General features: G+C 35.9%; 2 protein-coding genes across 3 annotated transcripts in view; both read left to right on the top strand.

The window, feature by feature from the left end:
* LOC306878701 (growth factor receptor-bound protein 2-like) overlaps nucleotides 1–13,694 on the top strand; it is a 25,221-nt gene extending 11,527 nt beyond the window's left edge. Inside the window, exons 2-5 of the mRNA XM_079431195.1 lie at nucleotides 9,226–9,323; nucleotides 10,268–10,390; nucleotides 10,827–10,986; nucleotides 13,418–13,694. Coding sequence (XP_079287321.1) covers nucleotides 9,226–9,323; nucleotides 10,268–10,390; nucleotides 10,827–10,986; nucleotides 13,418–13,603 — 567 coding nt within the window. The 3' untranslated portion in view covers nucleotides 13,604–13,694. The remainder of the gene's footprint in view (nucleotides 1–9,225; nucleotides 9,324–10,267; nucleotides 10,391–10,826; nucleotides 10,987–13,417) is intronic.
* Nucleotides 13,695–17,665: 3,971 nt separating this feature from the next.
* LOC306879595 (MIF4G domain-containing protein A-like) lies at nucleotides 17,666–20,865 on the top strand. 2 transcript variants are annotated; one of them, XM_079432662.1, is made up of 6 exons: nucleotides 17,666–17,728; nucleotides 17,995–18,059; nucleotides 18,203–18,312; nucleotides 18,493–18,648; nucleotides 18,750–18,842; nucleotides 19,801–20,865. In XM_079432662.1, the coding sequence occupies exons 2-6, from the start codon at nucleotides 17,996–17,998 to the stop codon at nucleotides 20,026–20,028; spliced, it is 651 nt and encodes a 216-aa protein (XP_079288788.1). In that variant the 5' UTR covers nucleotides 17,666–17,728; nucleotide 17,995; the 3' UTR covers nucleotides 20,029–20,865. The 2 variants fall into 2 exon arrangements, with proteins under 2 accessions (XP_079288788.1, XP_079288789.1); XM_079432663.1 differs by having other exon boundaries at nucleotides 17,992–18,059; nucleotides 19,801–20,777.
* Nucleotides 20,866–22,378: the final 1,513 nt, after the last annotated feature.

Below are 22,378 nucleotides of genomic sequence, written 5' to 3'. Positions count from 1 at the left end.
GCCATTTTCACCTGAGATTTGTAGCCAAATTACAGGAGGGTAAAACTTACTTTAGAAAGATGGCAGCATCATTATTTTATGTTTACACAGAGATTGCTATGTCTAATAGTGAAATCTGTTGACTTAAGCAATCTTTGTTTCATTATAAACCAACAGTGACAGTTCAGAAATGTCAAAAAGCACTTTTTTTTTTTTTTTTTTTTTTTTTGCCTCAAGTTTGCATACCTGTAACCAGAGATAGGCACTCGAGTTATGTCTCATTTCCACTGAGCGGTATGGGTCAGTACAGTACGGTACGATACAGTTCGGGGCCGAACACCCTGATCCAGCTTGCGTTTCCACTGCCAACAGTACCCTTTAATTGATAGGCATGGTGTATGCCAGAAAATAGCAATCGCCGATAAAGCGCGAAAATAAGCACCACCCTGCCTCTTTTATGTCAGTTTTAATAAACAATAATAGCCATTATAAAAGTATAAGAGGCTTATATAAGAGGAAATAAAGACAAAAGCTAACAATTCAGTCAAACGTTTGCTACAAAGTCAGCGCTGTACTACAGTAAAGTTCTAAATAAATATAAAGTTAAACTTTGTGTTCAGTCAAAACGATATGACCAGGAACAAATAATAGATTCATGAGACCGCGAATGCCTGTTAAATATACACAAAACGAATTGTATTTCATGTTTAATCACCACAGAGACATCAGAGCCAGTGGCAAATGCCGGAAGGACTACCCGAGCGTAAGGCTGCTCGAGGCAGATACATGAGCACTGAGCGCCCGGTGATCGCCTGGAGCTCCGAAATCAGCATAGCAAATTTTTTAAATAGGCGCTATCTTTATAAATAAACTGCAGATTTCAGTTTTAAACAACTACATTCTCGCTTGAAAAACTACATTTCATGACAGAATAACAGTAATATTTTGAAAATTATGCGGGATTTTGGGCAATGACGTTTCACAAGGCCACAAGAACAGACAAGAACACATATTGAGAAACAGCTATTGTCTGTGTGAAAATATAAACTCTGATGTAATAAGCCGAACAAAGCAGAGCAGAACGAGAGAAGGAGAAGCTTTATCCCCTTGTATCACGCAAAAGTAACGATTCTTTTAGAAGAAAAGTTTAGCACCACCCTTTTGGTACCCTTTGCTGTGCTAGGTACCCCAACGGAAAGGTACCAAAAAAGTGGTACGGTTCGCTATTTTGACACCATTCACAACTTCTGACAATGGAAACGGACATAATAGGCCTTTATCACAGTCCGCGTGTCGTCACATCCACCTCCGATTAGCGTAAAGGAATTTCCGCCTGCTTTATTGTCAATGGACAGACACCAGTTTTGTGAAGAAAATAAAATAAATTTAGTTTAGTTGAACATTGACGCAATAACGTCAATGTTAAAACTGCGTATTTATACTGATTCCATACCATGTAAAACATCCTTCGTTTTAATGTGTAACGTTAGCCTGAGCGACGCAGCGCTGCCAGTCAGATTAATGAAGAGCACGCAGCTCAAATTACTGCCAGAGGAATGCTCGGAATGATTTAATTTTATTTTTAATATTATTGTTTATTTTTTAATTATATTTATTGTGATCAGATTAACCTCCCGCTCTTGTTCACAGTATAATGATATTCAATCATTGCACGCAATCACAGAGAATAACTCGATTAATATGATCAAACTTATTTTTAATTATCGTCTATGGGCTGGATATATTTATTTAAACACCTTCAATTTGATGCAATTATAGAGGATTGCATCATAAAGTCAGCGCGTGAATAAATGAGAGCATTATGTTTAATACAACAAGTTTGCCCTAAACCTTTAATTTAATCCTCCTATACAGCCTTTAGTCATAATTAATGTTTTAAGCTTTGGCTAAAAACCCTGAAAAAAAACAATATTTTATTCTGTCACATGGCCTTGCATGATGTATCTAAATTAAAAATACAATACATGTAAAACTTTTTTTTTTTTGGCCGCGCCTCTTGGAGCTTTAATTGAATATCCCTGACATCATAAAGAAATACTTTATTTGTATGGTTTTTTTAATATCTGTCTCACATATTTCCTTATGTGTCACGGTAGATTGGACTCTTGTTATAGAATTTGATTACAGAAAAACTGTTTTGGACATGGTAATGGATTAAAACATAACAGGCTGGATGCACATTAACCTTACATCTTTTTTTTTGTCAAAGCATATAGATCATATATTTTGCCTATAAAACAGCTTTGTGAATTGGAAGATTTCAGTACATGAGGATTATGAATGGGATTTTTTTTAGTGAGCCATTAAATGACTTCACTCGGACTCGTGACTTGACTCAGACTCCAAATAAAAGGCTTGTGAACATCTCTGCCTGTAACTTAAGAAATATTAGAGATCTCTTAATAACTTTTAGATTCTGGTTCTTAACAAAAAAAAAAAAAGAAATGAGCAGGGGAAGTTTCTGAAATTTGGTTGATTTGGCATGGTATGACCCAGATGTCAATGTTAACCAAAAATTTTTGCCTGTAACATGGCAGAAATATTATTTATTTTTTGTTACTTTAGCGTGTTGGACCTAATTATACGGTGACCATACATGCCATTTTTCCCGGGCGCATCCTGGCCAGGATTTCTATATTGTAGGGCTGTAACGTCCCAGTCGATTAGTCGATTAATTGGTCGATATGGTCTGGTTCGACCAAAAATCTGATTGGTCGATTTTTTGCCGCGCTCATTTCATCAGTTTGGCCGCGCTCATTTCATCAGGTGGAAAGCACTAATTGCTAATGGGGGTGTTTTCAGAGCACCCCTGTTTCACAGGTAACAGTCTGTTTTCAGAACACCCCCATTGTTTTCACTTTTTTTGGATTAGCCCAACCCACTGGAGAAGAGAGACAGATAAGTAGGCTTTAGAAGGTTTGATGCTGAATATTATTTATTTAATAATAAGCTAGTGTAAAAACAAGAAGCTGTCTCCTTCCAAAGAACCAGTGTTAATTTCGTTAACGAAGAGGACGACGAAAAATATTCGTTAACGAACCTTTTTTCTGTGACTAAGACGAGAAGTTGACGAGATAAAATTAATATCTGATGATAAAAACTATGACGAAATGTATGCGCGTCTTCGTTAACGAGACGAGACGGGACTAAAATGTTATTTGAGGACTACCGGACATTCAAAATGCATCCTATAGGCTAAGTTGACTGTCTTGTCTTTTAAAATGTGCGTCCCTGTCACTGGATCGCAATCAGATGAGGGGCGTTTGTATATCTCACAGTATGGCAGCCGCAGTGGGCGGATACGCTACCAAAACGCAAACTAGCGATCTGAAACAATGGCCTCAGCAACTGAATGGTTATAGGGATAGGGTGACCAGACATCCCGTTTTTCCCAGGAGTCACAATTCGTTGTTGATTAACTTAAAGTTAGTGAAGGCGCGATAGGCGGAATAGGATAGAAGTGCTCCACTTTCTCAGTTCTCACACAGCGCGCGATCAGTTCTCACAATATTGCGCAATTGCGCTGTGCCCACTGTTTGTGTTAGTTTTGAGCCTAAGATGCTTTATTTTTCAGTTATGCACTTTATTTGGTTTCTGCTCTTGTTTGTTTAATAAATATTATTTTTTTATTAAAGTGGACGCGCCTTTTGTGTTTATTAAGAGTAAAAGCTTTAAGTCTATTCGTGTCTCAGCCGCGAAGCTGAGCTCTTATGTTCAGCCTCGCTCTGTGCGAGCTGCGCAGAGCGGCTGAAATGATAGTGTCTGACAGTTATACTTATAACATATGACAAAAATAATTTTCTAAATTATGTTGCACATTCCTCAAAAGTTCTTGTGATATCACTAGTTGACAACATAGTACTGTTTTCAGAAATCACAGGCTATGATATTGCGCAGGTGCACGTGATGCACCGCTGTCAGAGACGACAGACTCGTGTGTCAGACTCATTTCAGTGCAAAATAATTAGGTCAAAAACGATTTAATATACTGCAAATAGCCTATTAGTTTTTTATGTTTATTTATAATTAATTTAGGCAGACAACAAGGCTACCAAGTACTGAGCACAGTGCGTATCTAATTAATGTAACGTACGTTTTTTTTCTCTCCACAACGTCATTTTTAGTCGATTTTTAGTCGAAAGTTTCAGGACTTCAGTCGACCAAGATTTTCTTTGGTTGATTACAGCCCTACTATATTGCCTAAAATATCTAGGATTTGGCTTTGTTTGCGTGTGAAGAATGATTTGCGTATGACATCGGTTGCTTATGTTTTCGAAACGCTCTCGAGGTACTTTGAATCAAAGCAATAGAAATCCTGGCCAGGACGCGTCTGGGAAAAATGCCACGTATGGCCACTAGGGCTGGGTAAAAAATATTGATTCTCCGATTTTAATCGATCTTCAGTTTAACGCAACGATATCGATTCGGGAAATCCCCGAATCGATTCTTAATGCGCGTGCTTCACGTAAGAGGATATGAATATTCACCTCTCGCCCTGAAGGTGTCACCATCTTTCGAATTGCTCCACTAAAAAAACAACTGTGTGCACCCTATTATTAATGTAGATGTGTATTTCAGTAATAAACTTAAGTAGGAGAGTTTCAGTTACCAGCATTTATATCAAAATATGGATCCCATGTCTGCAAAACTAACATTTTAAATGAAATATTGATAGCTAATCTATATCAAATCGAATCGAAACCATAAAAATAAGAATCGAATCGAATCGCAGAATTGGTCACAATACCCAGCCCTAATGGCCACCCTACAAATGTGCCATCATTATATAAAGTGTTTCAGCATTTTGCTACGATTTGAACCTCGTTCCCACTTTCTTTCTGTTGCTGTGTGCTTTCTGCCTAGCAACAGTGCTTTGCTGCGGGCAAGCAGGCTGCTGCTAGTATGATTTCCTCTGAATTGGGATTTAGTGGTTGTGGATTGGGGCCAGCTGAGATCTCTGAATCACAAAACTATGTTTAGAATTTGGGCTTGGTTTTGGCATCATATTCAGGTATCTATCTGCTCTGTTAATTTTCTCCTTGAACAAAGCTCTGATTCTGTGTTTTATGTTTGATACCAGTTTTCATCCAACCACTGAGAGGGGTTTTACTGGAAAGACACAAAATTGGGGCAAATTTTGCATATGCAAATTCTTCACTGCGCCCACATAGAGATTTCCTAAAACTCATATTGCTTTCTATTCACCAAGATGACAAGAGGGGGAAAAAGAATAAAACAAGATTTTTCTGTCTCTGTTTTTTACTGCATAGAGTGGGGGTGGATTTTAAAAATACTATATGAGATATATATATATATATATATATATATATATATATATATATGTGTATATGTGTGTGTGTGTATATATATATATATATATATATATATATATATATATATATATATATATATATATATATATGCATACACACACACACACACATATATATATATATATATATATAGATAGTATGTGTATATATGTATGTGTATATATATATTAAATAAAGCAGTTATTAATGTCATAAAATAATGAGTGTTTTGATTTTCAGAATTTTTACAACTCTTGCTTTAGACCATCTACAAATGTTAAATCTCAAAATAAAATATTAGGGTTAACACTGCATCACTGCATCTTTCTGGCGGGGGGAATGCAGCAATTGATATATAGTTTTTTATAGTTATTTTCAAAGCTTCAATGTAATGTCAAAAAACTTTTATTTTTGTTGATTTAATTCTAACAAATAAGTTCTTGTCAACAAAAATGAAAAATATTTTGCTTATAATTTCTGCACAGGGGAGATTTAGTGTTGTTTCCAAACAAAAGGAAATATATCTGTATCGGCCAAAATGAGTTGAAAAATATCGGCATATCGGATCTCGGCAAAAATCCAATATTGTGCATCCCTAATATATATGACTGATATATACCACGACTGATATATACATGATATATACATGACTGAGATATACAGCCATGGCCAAAAATATCGGCACCCTTGGTAAATATGATCAAAGAAGGCTGTGAAAATTAATATGCATTGTTAATCCTTTTGACCTTTTATTAAAAAAATTCACAAACATCTAACCTTTCATTGGATAAAAATAATTTAAAATGGGGGGGATATATCATTATGAAAAATGTTTTTCTCTAATACACATTGGCCACAATTATTGGCACCCCTAGAAATTCTTATGAGTAAAATATCTCTGAAGTATATTCCCTTTCATATTCACAATTTTGAGCACTCCAGGGTGATTATGAACATGAAATTATGGCTTCCTGTTTCACAGAAATATAAATAGGAGGGAAAACAAAGCTCAAATTCCCTTAATCATCCATCACAATGAGAAAAACAAAGGAATATATTTCTGATGTGCAGCAAAAGATAATTGAGCTTCACAAATTAGTGAAGTGGCTTTAAGAAAAGAGCTAGAGCAGTGAAAATTCCCATTTCCACCATCAGGGCAATAATTAAGAATTTCCAATCAACAGAAAATGTTACGAAACTGCCTGGAAGAGGACGTGTGTCTATATCGTCCTAATGCACGGTGAGGAGGAGAATTTGAGTGGCCAAAGACTCTTCAAGGACCACAGCTGGAGAATTGCAGAAAATAGTTGAGTCTCGGAGTCAGAAAACCTTAAAAAAAAGAATTGTCAAACAGCCCCTACATCACCACATGTTTGGGAGGGTTTCAAGAAAAATTATCCTAGCTCATCCAAAAACAAACTCCAGCATATTCAGTTATCAGACATGACAGGACCTTCAAATGGGACTGGCTTCTATGGTCAAATGAAACTAAAAAATGAGCTTTTTAGCAGCAAACACTCAAGATGGGTTTGGTGAACACAGGGATAAATAGTACCCCATGTGTACAATGAAATATACTGCTGTATTTTTGATGTTGTGGGCCTATATTTCTGCTGGAGGTCCTGGACATCTTGTTCAGACACATGGCATCATGGATTCTATCAAATACCAACAGATAAAAAATTAACAAGTAACTGACTCTGTTAGAAATCTTATAATGGGCCATGTTTGGATCTTCCAACCGGACAATAATCCAAACACAAACCTCAAAAACAACACAAAAATGGGTCACTGAGCACAAAACCAAGCTTCTGCTGGCCATTCCAGTCCTCTGACCTGAAAATGAGTGAGGTGAACTGAAGAGAAGAAGCACCGTCATGGAGCTGGGAATCTGAAGGATCTGGAGAGATTCTGGATGAAGGAATGGTCTCTGATCTCTTGTCAGGTGTTCTCTAACCTCATCAGGCATTATAGGAGAAAATTAAGAGCTCTTAAACTGGCAAATGGAGGTTTCAGAAAGTATTGAATAAAAGCGTGCCGTTAATTACTTTTTAGTTTAGTTTTAGTCATTTAGCAGACGCTTTTATCCAAAGCGACTTACAAATAAGAAAAAGTAACTAAAACTAAGTCAAAACTCTATACTAAATAGTATATATACACACATTTAAGAAAATAAAGAAATTAAATAAAATTGACAAATGCATACAACAACATTTCAATACTAAACATTTAAATGAAAACAAAAAATAAGCTAAAAACTATTCAAAATATTAAAACAACAAAAGGTATGAGTATAATAATGCTTCTAGCATAACACTAAGCTAAACACCAAAAAACAACTACATGTGTATGTACAGCCACACACATATACATATTCATACATATAAAAATGAATTCAATATATAATTTAATTTCCATTATAATATGAAGTACTAAAATAACAAAAATTAAATCAAACTAAAACTGAATAAACAACCTATACAGACATCAACACTGAGCCAAGCACACGTTTTAAAACAACAACAACTTATTTACACATAGTAAGAAATGATTGTAAAAACTGAAACAGAAGTGAAACAAGTAGTAGGAAAGAGGAAAAATAAAAGTCGATACTTATATCCTTTGCCGGTGTCCCAGCCTGGTGGAGGGCTTTACACGACTCACACGACGGCTTCCGCGGTATAATAACCTTTTTTATACCCATCTAACAAATCACTATTTGAATTCAGCTGGGCTTCACTTTCCTGTTTATCACAACAAATGGCCAAGCAAGTGCAGACACTGACAAGATACGCGATACAGTATGAGACCAAACGCGATGTCTTGAATTGAATTGTGGCCAATGTGTATAAGAGAAAGACATTTATTTCATAATGATATTTCCCCCCATTTTAAATTATTTTTATCCAATGAAAGGTTAGATTTTTGTGAATTGATTTTAATAAAAGATCAAAAGGATTAACAATGCAGATTAATTTTCACAGCCGCCTTTGATCATATTTACCAAGGGTGCCGATATTTTTGGCCATGACTGTATGTATATGTATATGTATATGTATGTATTTATAACTGAGATTCATTTCTCCCATCCAGAAGTTATCAAGACCTACTTTCCCCCTTTTTTATATTTGGAATTTGACATCTTGGCTTGTTTATAATGTCACTCTATTTTTCTTGAAGGCAGAGAAAAGAGGCGCCATGCCGCTGTGGGAGTAAGAGCAGATTAATGGTTGTTTACAGAGAGAGAAGGGATGGGGAGACTATCTTTCAGAGTTGTGAGAACGTTCCAGGCTATAGGATAGGATTCCCATTTATCTTAGACGGATGTGTCATAACATACTTGACTTAAGCAAGACTGAGAGAGTGTCTTTGAGTCTAAAGTAATCACATAAAGTGATGCTTTTTCATATTTGTCCACTTCAACTGTTTCGGCCCTTCACCTCTGAGATTGTACACAGTGCAGTAATGTACTCCTTTCTTCATTTCATATTTGATGGTGATGGTCATCATTACCACAGATGGTATCATTGTGGGTACAGCATTGTACTTCAGTTATGAAAGAGACATCAAATCCTGGCCATCAGGAACGATGCTAATTGCCCACATCTTTTTGTGCAATCCATCTGGTTCAGTTTTGCAATTCCACAAAACAGACTGTGTGCAGTGTATTTCTCATTAGTGCCAGAGAAGTCTTATGTATACAGGATGTTATGTGTGGCTTAAAGTTGAAATTAAGGATATTTCCTGTATGCTATTTATAGAGCAAGGCCTTGGGTTTTAAACACCACAGGCAGTGATATGATTGGCTCTTTAGGTCCTCTGTGTTTTGGGCTGATTGGAGGTTTACTGTGTGGACACTGTGTAGTGACACCATGCTGGTCATGTTTTAAAGTGTCTTTTGTTTTCCCATCAGGTTTTAAATGAAGAATGTGACCAGAACTGGTACAAGGCAGAACTTAATGGAAAAGAGGGATTCATCCCTAAAAATTACATAGAAATGAAGCCACACCTGTGAGTATTTACTTTTTTTTTTTTTTTTTTTTTTTTTGTGAAAAAAAAAAAAACAATCTTCACGAAAATTTTAATTCTGTCATCAATTACTCACGCCCCTGTCACTCCAAACTTTAGACTTTTGCTGATTTTTGAAAGACAAATAAAGAAAAGTGAAATGAAACCTGAGAGTTCACTGAAAAATGCATACATGCATCATTAAAGTAATCTGTTTGAATCAAGTGTTTTAATCCAAGTCTTCTGAAAAGGCACTCATTTTATACAATGAACAGATTTAATTGAGCTGTTCCCAGAAGCTCATCCATAATTGCTTGACCAGTGAGGTTTGTTCTCACTTGTCAAACAAGAGCTTCTGCAAGAACAAGTGAGGTTTGTTTTCAAAGCCTCAACCAAAAAATGTCACTGTATTGGTGTAATGGACAATGAAGGGCCAGAAATCTCAGGTTTCATAAAAAAAAATATTCAACAAAAGTCTTCCAAGTGGGTTTGGAACAACATAGCAGAATTGTCATGCTTGGTGAACAGTTCCTTGCATTTCCTCCACGTTAGTAAATGAAGAAAAAATTATGCAATAAACCATATTTAAAATTACATTGTCAATTTTTTCTGTTGAAGGTCTTTAGTTGTTTCTTTTTTGTTCAGTATGCTAAACTTTGCAGAGTTAATGGTACATAGCGTCAATGTAACGTCCGATTTAGTACCGATTTAGTTATGAGTCCATGCCTCTTAGAACAAAAACCTTTCTAATATACAATATACTAATATACAATCTAATAAACACTGTATTTCTGATACACAAGTTCAACTACTGTCCATCCAACAGACCCACGGACACATTATATTACATAAGTTTCCCGATCTTTGCATTCTCAAAATTCGAATGTGCTCAATGCATTCTACACAGTATCTGAACTACTGCTTTTGGATTTGTTCTGAACACGCAGCTGGTTTTATGGGAAGATTCCCCGTGCAAAGGCAGAAGAAATGTTAAATAAACAGAGACATGATGGAGCTTTTCTCATTAGAGAGAGTGAGAGTGCACCTGGAGACTTCTCGCTGTCTGTCAAGTATGTATTTGCCATTCTATTCTATTCTATTCTATTCTATTCTATTCAATTCAAATGTTTTGTCAGTTTGCATGTGACTGTTCTAGTGATGAACACTATCACAGGGTACTTATTTTGAAATTTTAATGCAGTAATTGAATCTGTTCTTGTAAATAGGGGCATGTCAATGAATAATTGATGCAATGCAGCACAAAATATGGCCGTTCTCAGCACTTTATTTATGTGTTATTGCAAATTCTTTTTGTGCGGTTTCTAAACTAGGCCAACACTGTCTGAATCATTCAAATAGTTCTCCACAGATAGCTGCAGACCTTAGGGTTCATGATAAACTGAACAGCGCAGAGTTCTTTACTACAATTGCAATATCTAAGTGTTATTAATGCATCCGGCTATTATGTAATTTTCTAAACACTGTTTTTTTTCCCCTTTCCTGTAGATTCGGGAATGATGTCCAGCATTTCAAAGTCTTACGGGATGGAGCAGGAAAATACTTCTTGTGGGTGGTTAAATTTAACTCGTTAAACTCTTTAGTGGATTATCATCGGTCCACTTCTGTGTCCAGGAATCAGCCCATTTTCCTCAGAGACATTGAACAGGTACCACAGGTAGGACTGAATCAGTGCTGAAGCATTTCACAAATACTGTATGTTACACTTTGGTGTTCCATTTTTTAACATTAAATGCACATATTTATATCGCACCTTTTTGACTATATATCCAACAATTAAAATTGTGGACCCCAGTTAATCTCAGTCAAACTGCAGGTGGGTTATTTTGATAAAATATAAACTCATATAAAAAAAATAACTTAAAAATACTAGCTAACTAACACAAAAAAACATGATAACATAATAAAAAACATGATTTTTGAAAAAAAAAAAACTTCTGTTTTTGCAAATAAACTCTTCATACACACACACACACACACACATACAGTCCCCTCCATAAGTATTAGAACAGTAAAGACAAAATTGTTCTGTTGGCTGTGGAGTCAAGACATTTACAAATATAATTAAAAGATGAATATGAGACAAAACTACAGAATGTCACATTTCATTATTGGGTGATTCAACACATAGATGTTTAACCAGCTAAGATGATCAGCACTTTGAGTTTCTTTCCTGTATCTGATGTGAGCATAAGTATTGGAGCAGTTGCCTCACAGGTCTTTCTAAGTGATCAGCTGTGTCCTGTTGCATTAATTCTTCAGATATTAAAAGCAGGGAATGTGTCGTATCAGTTATATCCATTACTTCTGCATTCTGAATCTTGCATTCGATGATGACACACACAAACCAAGATGAAGATGAGGGAGCTGACTTTGAGAAGAAAAGAGGAAGTCAATTAGAGCTCTAGCAAAAACAAAGGGCATGGAGAAATCAAGAGTTTGGAAACCACCAGCGACACCAGCAACCAACAACTACCTGATCGGCTGAGAAAACAACAGTAGTTGATGACAGACAAATCATAAAAGCTGTGAAAATGAACCCTAAAAGACATTTCTGTAAAATCACCAACAACTTCCAGAAAGCTGGGGTGATGCTCTGACAATTTACTGTCCTCAGGAGACTTTGACACAGAATTACAGATGCTACACAGCAAGATGCAAACCTCTGACCAGCACCAAAAATAGAAAGGCAAGATTAGAGTTTGCAAAAAAGCACAAAGGTGAGCCAGAAGTGTTTTGGAACTGTGTTTATGGACCGATGAGACAAAGATGAACCTTTATCTAAGTGATGGGAAAGCAAAAATGTGGAGAGAAAAGGAACTGCAAATGATCCCAAGCATACAGCCTCATCTGTAAAGCATGGTGGAGGTGGTGTCGTGACATGGGCATGCATGGCTGCCTCTGGAACAGGCCCTCTCAACTTTACTGATGACTTAATGTATGATGACAGTAGCAGAATGAATTTGGAAGGGTACAAATCCTTCTTGCCTACCAATATTCAAGAAAATGCCACCAGATTCATTGGGAAGTGCTTCATATTGCATCAGGACAATGACCCAAAACACCCTGCCAGTTCAGTCAAGGAATTTATAAGGGCAAAGAAATGGAAAGTCTTAGATTGCCCAAGTCAATCTCCAGATTTATATCCGATTGAACATGAATTGAAGAGCTGAAGAGGAGAGTAAAGGCAGAAACTCCCCAAAACAAGCAACAATTGGAATTGGCTGCATTAAAGGCTGGGAAAAGTATTTCAAAGGATGAGACCAAGAGTCTGGTGATGTCTATGGGTCACAGACTCACTGCTGTGATTGTGCGCAAGGGATCTGCAACTAAATAATAGCTTTTAATCTTTTATATCTGCCTTATGTTCAACTGTCCCAATACTTATGCTCACATCAATGAGTGAGATGAACTCTAAAAGTGCTGTTCTTTTTATTTGGTAAAACATGTATGTGTTGAAACGGCTAATTATGAAATGTGACATTCTATAGTTTTGTCTCATATTCATCTTTTCATCACATTTGTAAATGTCTTGACTCCACAGCCAACAGAGCAATTTTGTCTTTACTGTTCCAATACTTAAGGAGGGCACTGTATATTTGAGGTAAATAGTAATAAAAAGTTTTTTTTTTTTAAAGATTAACTTATTTTACTCATTAAAAAGTTGTATGTGAGTTGTTATATATATCAGAATCGGAATCAGAATCAGCTTTATTGCCAGGTATGTTTACACATATGAGAAATTTGTTTTCGTGACAGAAGCTTCCACAATGCAACAGAATGACAGTGACAAGACAAGACACAAATAATAAAAGAATAAAATAGAACAAGTAAATAAGGAATAACAATATACAAATTGACAATTGTATGTACAGGTATATTATATTATGTGCAAATTTAAAATGTAGACTAAGTATGTGTGTTAGATAAATATATATATATATATATATATATATGCATGCATACATACATACATACATACATACATACACACACACACACACACACACAGCCAGGCATTAAGCCACATTCAAGGCAGTATTGTCATAATTCTCAACATTTGTACTTTTGTTCCACAGCATTCCACATATGTTCAAGCTTTGTTTGACTTTGACCCTCAAGAGGATGGAGAGCTGGGTTTCAGGCGTGGAGATTTTATCCAGGTCCTGGACAACTCAGATCCTAATTGGTGGAAGGGGGCTTGTCATGGACAGACCGGAATGTTCCCTCGTAATTATGTCACACCTGTCAACCAAAACATGTAACTTGCAGAGAAAATGTTTGCTTGCTTAAAGCACCTGTGGAGATCGAGCTGGGTTGCCATGGAAACAGAAACCACAGAGTGATGCAGAGAAAAGGCTCAATTGGTGACGTGGATGTCGATTGGCCAGAAAAATAAAGACTGTGCTGTTTGGAGTGGTTGACAGTTTAAGAAGCACTATTGGCTGTGTGAGGAAAAATGCTCCAGACTGATATTTCATTCATGTACTGTTTCACATCAACTTTGCTTTATATGCAACTTTATTTCATGTTATATGACATCAGCTGTACTAATGAAAAATAGCATTCTATGTGAAGGAAATTCACAATATTACAATCACAATACTGGTTAAATTCATTTTAAACACCAGGATTAATTTTAAACACCATGTTATGCTTGATTTGTATTGTTAAAATGCATCACGTGTTTTCATGCTTGATTTTTGTATTCGTCTTTTGTCATCTTTCCAGAAGTAGTGTTACTATGTTATTTGGTATGGGATTGTCAAGCATAATTTCATCATGCCATATAATTTCTTTACCATAGTCAAATTAACTTACATGTAGTCGTCTTTTCGTCTTAAGGGATAGTTCACCCAAAAATGAAAATGCTGTCATTATGTTAGGGTGACCATACATTTTCTTTTTCCTGGAAGTCTAAGATAATTTGTCTAAGAATTACATTGGTTTGACCATTCTCTGTAGATCCCACCTTCTCGCATGCCATAATTGGCCGATTATGTACAATCCCAACATGCTATTGGTTTACTTTCAGCAAGTATGAAACAATAGAAAACAAAGGCGAAAGGTGTGTTTGGCTTGAAGCGGCTGTGCAGACCGATCGGTGTGTGAACATAGATATGTATAGATGCCCCATTCGACTGCTCCAAGCACGTAGACGCGTCCGTCCATCTGGGAACGGTTAACATGACATCGTTCACTATGGGTTCACAGAGCAATGGCTGTTCAGGATTGTATCACTTTGGAATAATCACTATGGTGAATGATGTCAAGTTGATCATTACAATATGGCGGACGGCTTAGTATAGCGGCCTATAAAAACAGTTGCTAATGAGGCATCTATGTGTGTGTATGTGTATATATATATATATATATATATATATATTAGGGATGGGAAGAGTCCCCGATTCGCTCGGTGCATCGGCAAAAAAAGTTAACGATGCGATGCATCGGTTTAAAAAGTTTAACAAGTTGGCATTTGTATCGCGATGCATCGTTTCTAACATATTTGCATCGGCAAAAAAACGATTTATTTATATAGAATTACTAGTGGATGCGCTACACTTTTATTGTTTAGAAAGTGGCCAATAATCTGTAACCAATATTTTATATGTAGATTGATTTCTCCTCTCAAAACTGTGTCTTAAGCGAATTTTCTCATCACCATGTGCGTGAATATGACGAATCACAACAACACTACAGAGGCCTGAGGAAAAACGGGGATTAAAGTCCAAATAAATGGACTTGAAATAACCTAACAAAACAATCGGGGCTAAAACGGTTATAAAAGACAATGTAAGTTCACACAATCTAACTAATTTGTGCACGCCCTTAATGTCGATCATGGATCAAATCGATCCACCATGGCAAACAGCGAATATATTTGTGCCGTTTAATGCATTTGAGACGTTTTGTTTTGCTCAGTGCATAACTAACATGTCACGGGTATATTTTTCATCTGTAAATGTTAGAAAGTCATGCAAACATATGCATAGCTCAGCTTAGCCTGACAGTTTGCCTGCCCTGAACCAGGTTAGCTTTCCAGCAGAAGTAGCCACAGTGACAGAGGTTGATCTTTGTTAAATTTGCTTTATGGAACCAAATCATTTGACAGCGAGTCAGACTAATTGAAATAAGCCTGGCCTATTTGGTAAACTTGTTTTATGAAACAGGCCTTGAGGCGTTAGAAGCCAGAAGACACATAAGTTAATTTATGATTTGCTGTCTGTCTGAACCAAAGAAATAAAAGCGATCATATTTTTTCCATTTCATCGAATCACATTGTTGAATTGAAATCGAATCACACTGCATTGTAATAGGGGTGAATGGTATCACATCGCTAGCTGCTGCATATGTATCTTCAATGTATCGTATCGTTGGCTATGCATCGATATGTGTATCGCATCAGCCTCACTTATGGAGATGCACATCCCTAATATATACATATATATGAGTATCTGCTCTCTATAGCTCTTGCGGTACTTTTGATACACCGATCAGTCTGCGCATCGCCGCTTCAAGCCAAACACATGGTGTACTCATCCTCATTTGTTCCACATGTCTGCTAATTTTTTCTGTAGAAGAAATATTCAAAATGTGTTCAGAATATGGGTATTTGTGTTGCCGGTTTTGAACATCATGAAGGTGATGCCAAAATTGCTATTTTGGGGTAAACTGTCCCTTTAAATCAAAATAGCTTGAAAATAATGTGATGGTGCCAAAGCCTCTGTAGCAGATCAATGATCAAATGTAACAAATTTGTAGCATTTCATGAAGCCCTTTAAAATGGCACTGGGTATATGATTCTATTTGGGATTTTCATAGAGTATGTTGGTTACTCTAAATTATTCCTGAATAAATTAAACAGAATAAAGATATTTCCAGTGAAACTTCCCAGTGCACTTGTACAGGTCTTTTGTGTGTGTGTGTTTATATCAAACGTTTGATATATCTGCTTAGTAATGAACAAAATTAATTGATCTGGACTTTGACATCTAGAATGATGCCATATAACTGTGCTGACAAAGGGCTGGACTTGCTCAGATGGTATGCATTTTGTTGTAATGTCATTAAAGTTCCTTACCACACTTTACCGGGGCATTAGATGCCTCTTTTTGAAACAGGGCTGTATACTGTTTATGATGTCATTAGAGGATGTTTATTTTTGTTTCTGTATTTGAGTTTGAGTTTTTCTTTATGTGGCCCTGGTTTACTAAAAGAAAAAAGCCACTGTAAGCCACTTTTGAATGCTGAATTATTTTTTTATCTTAAAAGTAGAAAGCTAATATACATCAAAGACTTGTAGCCATTCGGTTTCTTTCTACTTGTCAAGGTCATTTTTCTTCCAATTCAAATGATTTTTAAAAATGTTTGATGTGTGATGAGTTGTGTTGCTTGTACACTTAGAAACGAGATGTGTATATATGTCTGTGTCATAATGGAATAATGTTTTATGTTGATACTAAACCATTTCATCAGCTGCAGTAAACCTCATCAATAGAAATATACATGGCATCTGTTTGCTGTCTAAAAAGTGCAGTCTCATAATGCTGGAGTTTATGTACACCTGTACAATGTAGATTATGAGTGAAATACATACATTTCATAACATTTACCCCTCTTACGTGTTCATTTTATTGTGTGTCTCAGTGGTTATGTCATGTGTAGTTTAAATGACTATTTCTACATGTCCGTTATCTCAGATAAAAAAAAAAAAGGAATTTAGTATTTACAATATACTCCGAATTCAAAGGAAAACAATAAACTAGTAGTGTGACTGATTTTTTTAAATTATTTTTTTTAATGAGTATCAGATATCTCTACTAGTTATTTTGGGTTGACAAAAAGAGACACTATACAGGACTCAAATCTTTCACTGACAACGACTCTGTCCACATAAAAGACGTTTTTGTGAGCAACATGTAAATCATATAAACACACAGTAGCACAAAATTCACATTCATTTTCAATTCCATTATAACGTTATTACAATTACGACACTTTTTCTCATATCTCGGCTGGTTGGTTCCACAAACAACCTCTACATGTTCATACTTGTTATTTTGTCGCCCCCTAGTGACATCTTGCAAAATAAAGTTTGTTTTTTTTTACCAGAAAACTGCAAAACAGTTTTTTTGTTTGTTTGTTTGTTTTTTACAGTTTACAGAAACTGCAAATATTTAATAATACTCGAAAACAAATGAGTACATTTTAAGACTGCATTTAATATTATGATAAGATAATGCAAGCCATGGTGGTGCGTGTCGGTGTTGAAATCCACCAAAATAATGGAACTCGGAGGCATGTCCAAAAGCGCATGCGCACTGGCCAGTCCTACGCCATCAGGAAACGAATCAAACAAGCGCGAGATTCCCCGTGCATCGTTTGAAGTAAGAATGTGCTATTACAAATGTGTCATTTCTCAATGTTTTGACTTAAATTCGTTTCTTCATCGAAGCTAGAATTTCTGCTAAGTTGAAAACTGCCAAAAACAGCAAGAAGACCAATGCATGCGAGCGAACCTTGTCATGTTCTGTTTTGTTGTCATGCAGTTCGAGTGATTTTATATTTATTTGTTACATAAACACATTTGTTTATCGCTTGTCTGTGATGGTATCCCTGTCCTGATTACCTTATTTTTTCTAATTCCAAGCAGCATGGATTCAGATTGGACGGCTCTTGATGTTGTAACTCAGACTATGTTTCAAAAAGCGATTGACGGTATGTAAACTTTACCTGACTTCTTCCTCTGATAGTTCATTATAATGCATTGGCAGGGTTTTGAAGTAACATGCCATTAGTTAGGTCTGCAGGCTAAGCTCTTCAAAATAACAAATCATTTGTTTTACACCACTTCTTCACAGATCCCAAGTCAGTTGATTTGGAGAAGCTGTCTAACGCCTTTGTAGACCAGTCATTGAAAGACATCTCATTCGGTAAAGATTCTGGCCGCATGTGTTATGCTGTAGTTCAGGTAAGTCTTTCTTATGTTGCTCATTTGTGACCTAGTCAAAACATAAAGCTGGTTTCATGAACCTGCATCTTTGTTGTTATTGCTGCTGTCTACAAAAACCCACAGAGTGAAATCAACCTCTACTGGAACTTTTTTTTTAATTATTTTGTTATATGGTGAATAATCTTTCGCTCTAAACAGGCAGAAGCTCAGAAAGCTGCAACCAGTGTATTCAGGCGAAATCTTTTGACACGTCTACAGCAAGAGTTCACTGTCAGAGAGGAGACTCGAAACCGCTCGGTGCAGGAGTGGGTGTGTTTGGTCACGTTTATCTGCAGCATATTTGATTACATCAAGGTAAAAGATTGCACTCGCTAGTAATATTTTGAATTATCATATTTATTTATTTTTTTCCTCCACAAGGTTTTTGACTTGCTTACATGATGTTTTATTTTTAGGTGAACAATGCTCCTCTTGTGGCCCTTGTGGATCCAGTATATGACTGCCTCTGTAGGTTGGCTCAGCCAGATGCCTTGATGAATGAGGAAGAGGTAAGATATTTCAACAAATATTTGGTGATGCATTTCACTTTGGGAAGAACGTTTGAATGTCTGCTACATTGGAACCTTAACCTTGTTTCAGATTTATGTTGTCAAATCTTTATAGATTTTATGCTACAGGTTATAAGAATGTCAGAGGAAAAACAAATAATTTAGTGTAATATTTATTTACATGTGAAATGAGGAATAAATCTAAATTTACAGCATTCATAAAACTGTTGGTGAAAATTACCCAGGTGATTTCTGCCGAGATTCTGTAATAGATGCTTTGCTATCCCATGGCATGAGACAATGAGAGAGGGTTCATAAATGGCATGACTGACACTGTAGGCCACTTGAAAATGCCAGCATGCACAATTATGGATAAAACTTTTCAGGAATATTAATAATCGATTTTCATTACCATTAACAATCAACTTATGGTTAATATGAATGCTGCATGCTTATGGAGAACTCCTAATATATTCACGTAGTAGCAACAATCTCAATGGTACACACTGTGAGGTAACTATTTCTCCTGTTTGTCTGAACATGAGCTTAAATATCTAATTTATTCCAACCTTAAATGATTAAGGTTGGAATAAACTAAACAACTTTTAAAATTTGAACAGATTTTAAAACTCTAGGAAAAGAGAGGCAGAGTAACATCACTGGAAATAATGACAAAATAAAGTTCTTATTGTCTTGTACTTTAACATCTAATCACGGCTTTGTGCTGAAATTGATGAATCGACGATAGAAAAGCCTAATTGATTACATTATTAAAGGTGATTAATCAATTAACAATTACATCCCTATGCAAATGTAGTATGTGTGGATTGTCGATTTTAGCACCTACTCAGCGAGTTAATGACTTTGGAAGCTGCAAAAGACAATTTTAACAATTTCCGGCTTATTTTGGATCCATGACAACAACTAAATACAATCATTTTCTTTGTGTTTCTAACAGGTGGACTGCCTGGTCGTACAGCTCCATCGTGTTGGCGAGCAGCTGGATCAAACTAACTCCCAGCGCATGAACCAGCTTTTTTACTTGCTACGGGATGGTTTTCTCCTTAAGGAAGACCTCCGCTCCATGACAAGGCTCTTGCTCCTGGAGATCTTGGAGTTCAGGGCTAGTGGCTGGACCCTCACTGACACTGCACACAAGTACTACTACAGTGAAGTAGTTGACTGAGGGGCACCGAGACGAGAATGATGTTCCTTGTTAGCATTAGGATTTCAAACATTCAGTATTCGCAGAAGGTCTAAAGAGTACTTCATGGGAGAAAGAAGTGGAAACCCCGTGTAATAGTACTGTGGAGAACTATGGAAGAGCTTGTTCATGCATTTGCATGTGTTGTGTTCAGCGTTTGAGTTTAGCACAGAACGTTCAGTTTTGGTGTTCTCTTGTGAAGTCAGCATCATGAATCTGCACTGGATATTGATTTGATGCAATAAGAAAATCAATCGCTACCAGCTTTAAAACTGTGAGCCACCAGCAGTATTCTTGAATGGTAGTTGTTTTTTCTGGGTTTTTTTTATTTTGTTATTGTAAGAGGTTTGATACGATGTACACTTCATATTTTTACAATCAAGAGGGTCTAATTGCAACCTCAGAGTAATATTGTCTGACCTTTACCTGTGTTGTTAATACAGTAGGATACCTTGTAAAAGCTTCTTCATTTTATATTAGTTTATAATGGCCTACATTGTTAAAGTTTCTATATGGGCCACTATGTGTGAAAAATGTTCAGTCATGTTGGCTGCTATAAGGATATTTTACCAAATTTGAGAGCATTGACATAGTCTTGTTTAGATACTGTAACGTCTGCTATTTTGAATTTCATAAGTACAACTTTTGCCCTTGCTCTCTCTTCTCATTTCAGAGTGTAAAAGTTTGAGTAATTTTACTAAATTGTTATTTTGTAATTGTACCAAGTTACTAAAAATCAAAAAAAACTTCAGATTAATCTAAACAAACATGTACAAAACATAATATTAAAATATCCCCAAAATATTTTAAAATAAACTTAAAAAAAACTATACATTATATAATTAAATTAATATATAACATTCAATAAAAAATTGTTTAAGAGCTAAATATTTAACTTGCATACAACTTGGAGCTTTATAAAATCACAATTATACAATTAATCACAATTAAATATTTATTTAGAATTATATATAATAGGACTATAGTGCGAATTGCTTGTTGCTAATAACATCACTTAAAAACTCATATAAACACCCACAAGCCAAGACCATAAATTGTTACACAGGTATTTAAAACACAAGTAACAATCAACTTTTTATACCTCTATTGTTTTTGCACATTTATACCTTGATGATCATGTTTAAAATAACCAAGTTGCATCAGGCATGCATGTGATTGGTCACACTCATACTAACCTTAACCTGACTCCAGTGTAATTACTAGAGTGTAGATTATGTAATCATGTAATAAGCACACAGTTGGTGCATGGCCTCTCATTCTAGTTCCTTCTGAGGCCTGTTGTTTTAAAGTACCCTTGACCTTCCTAGAAGTTAAGCAAGCACAGAACAAATCAACATTTCAAGTTACAACACAAACATGTTATTTTTGAGAGCATAGAATAGAAATGAAATAATTGTAAGAATTTCAATATTTCTTATAACAGTTCCATTATTACCTTTTTAAAGAAAACATATCATTCTCCATCAAACATTTCCACCAATTGTGAATTTGCATGTCCAAGCTCACCGAACTTGAACAAGACGTGAAATTCATGTAGAGAAATGTCTCCACCACCAGACGTCCATCAGGTGAAATTTCTAATTGTCTGTATTTCAGTCACAGAATTTTGCTGTGCAAGAGTAAAGATATAACATGCATATGAGGTGTCTTTTCTTGTCACTGCTGAGTTTTGTCAGGACCTGTTTCAAACACATTCATCAGCTTCAGTGCTGATATAAAACAGCAAATCAGCATAAACTTCTTTTGATCTTCTGAAAAAAAGAAAAGGCAAATAGAGGTAAATTGAAAATGTCAGTCACACAGTGTACCATATGAATACATTTTGATTCAAACGCAAATATGAACTTTATGTTGCCTGTTTCCAGATCATTTTAGCAATTGTTGAATTGTTTAATTATTTCATCTCCTTCCTGCTTTTACCCTGCCTCTTGGGCTGATAGAAGAGTTAACTAGTTTTGGACATCAGACAAAATTCTGTTTTAAATATCCTCTAATGGGATCTGGTAAAGAAACTGGACCAAACAGGCAAGTTCTTTGTTAATTTTGCATCGCCTTGAATGGCAATTATGTGCATCTAAATGGCGCCAGGCCAAGTCAACAGATTTGAACATCAGTTTGCTAGACATTAATGTCCTTGTTGACTTTTCTATGGTCTAATTAAATGGCCAAATTAGCTCCAGAATGACCAAACCAGTGGATAAAAAAAAGCTGGGTAGCCATCAGTAGCACTGCAGTAAAGGTCTACAGGTCCTCCATCTGTTATGTTTTTAGGTCATGTGCTTTTGATGATAATTCATGATGGGAGCAGAAC

Source organism: Barbus barbus (genome assembly GCF_936440315.1).
Source record: "Barbus barbus genome assembly, chromosome: 13".
In the NCBI taxonomy this organism is placed as follows: domain Eukaryota; kingdom Metazoa; phylum Chordata; class Actinopteri; order Cypriniformes; family Cyprinidae; genus Barbus; species Barbus barbus.
The sequence above is the reverse complement of the archived record's forward strand: the minus strand, read 5'-3'. Positions and strand labels throughout refer to the sequence as shown.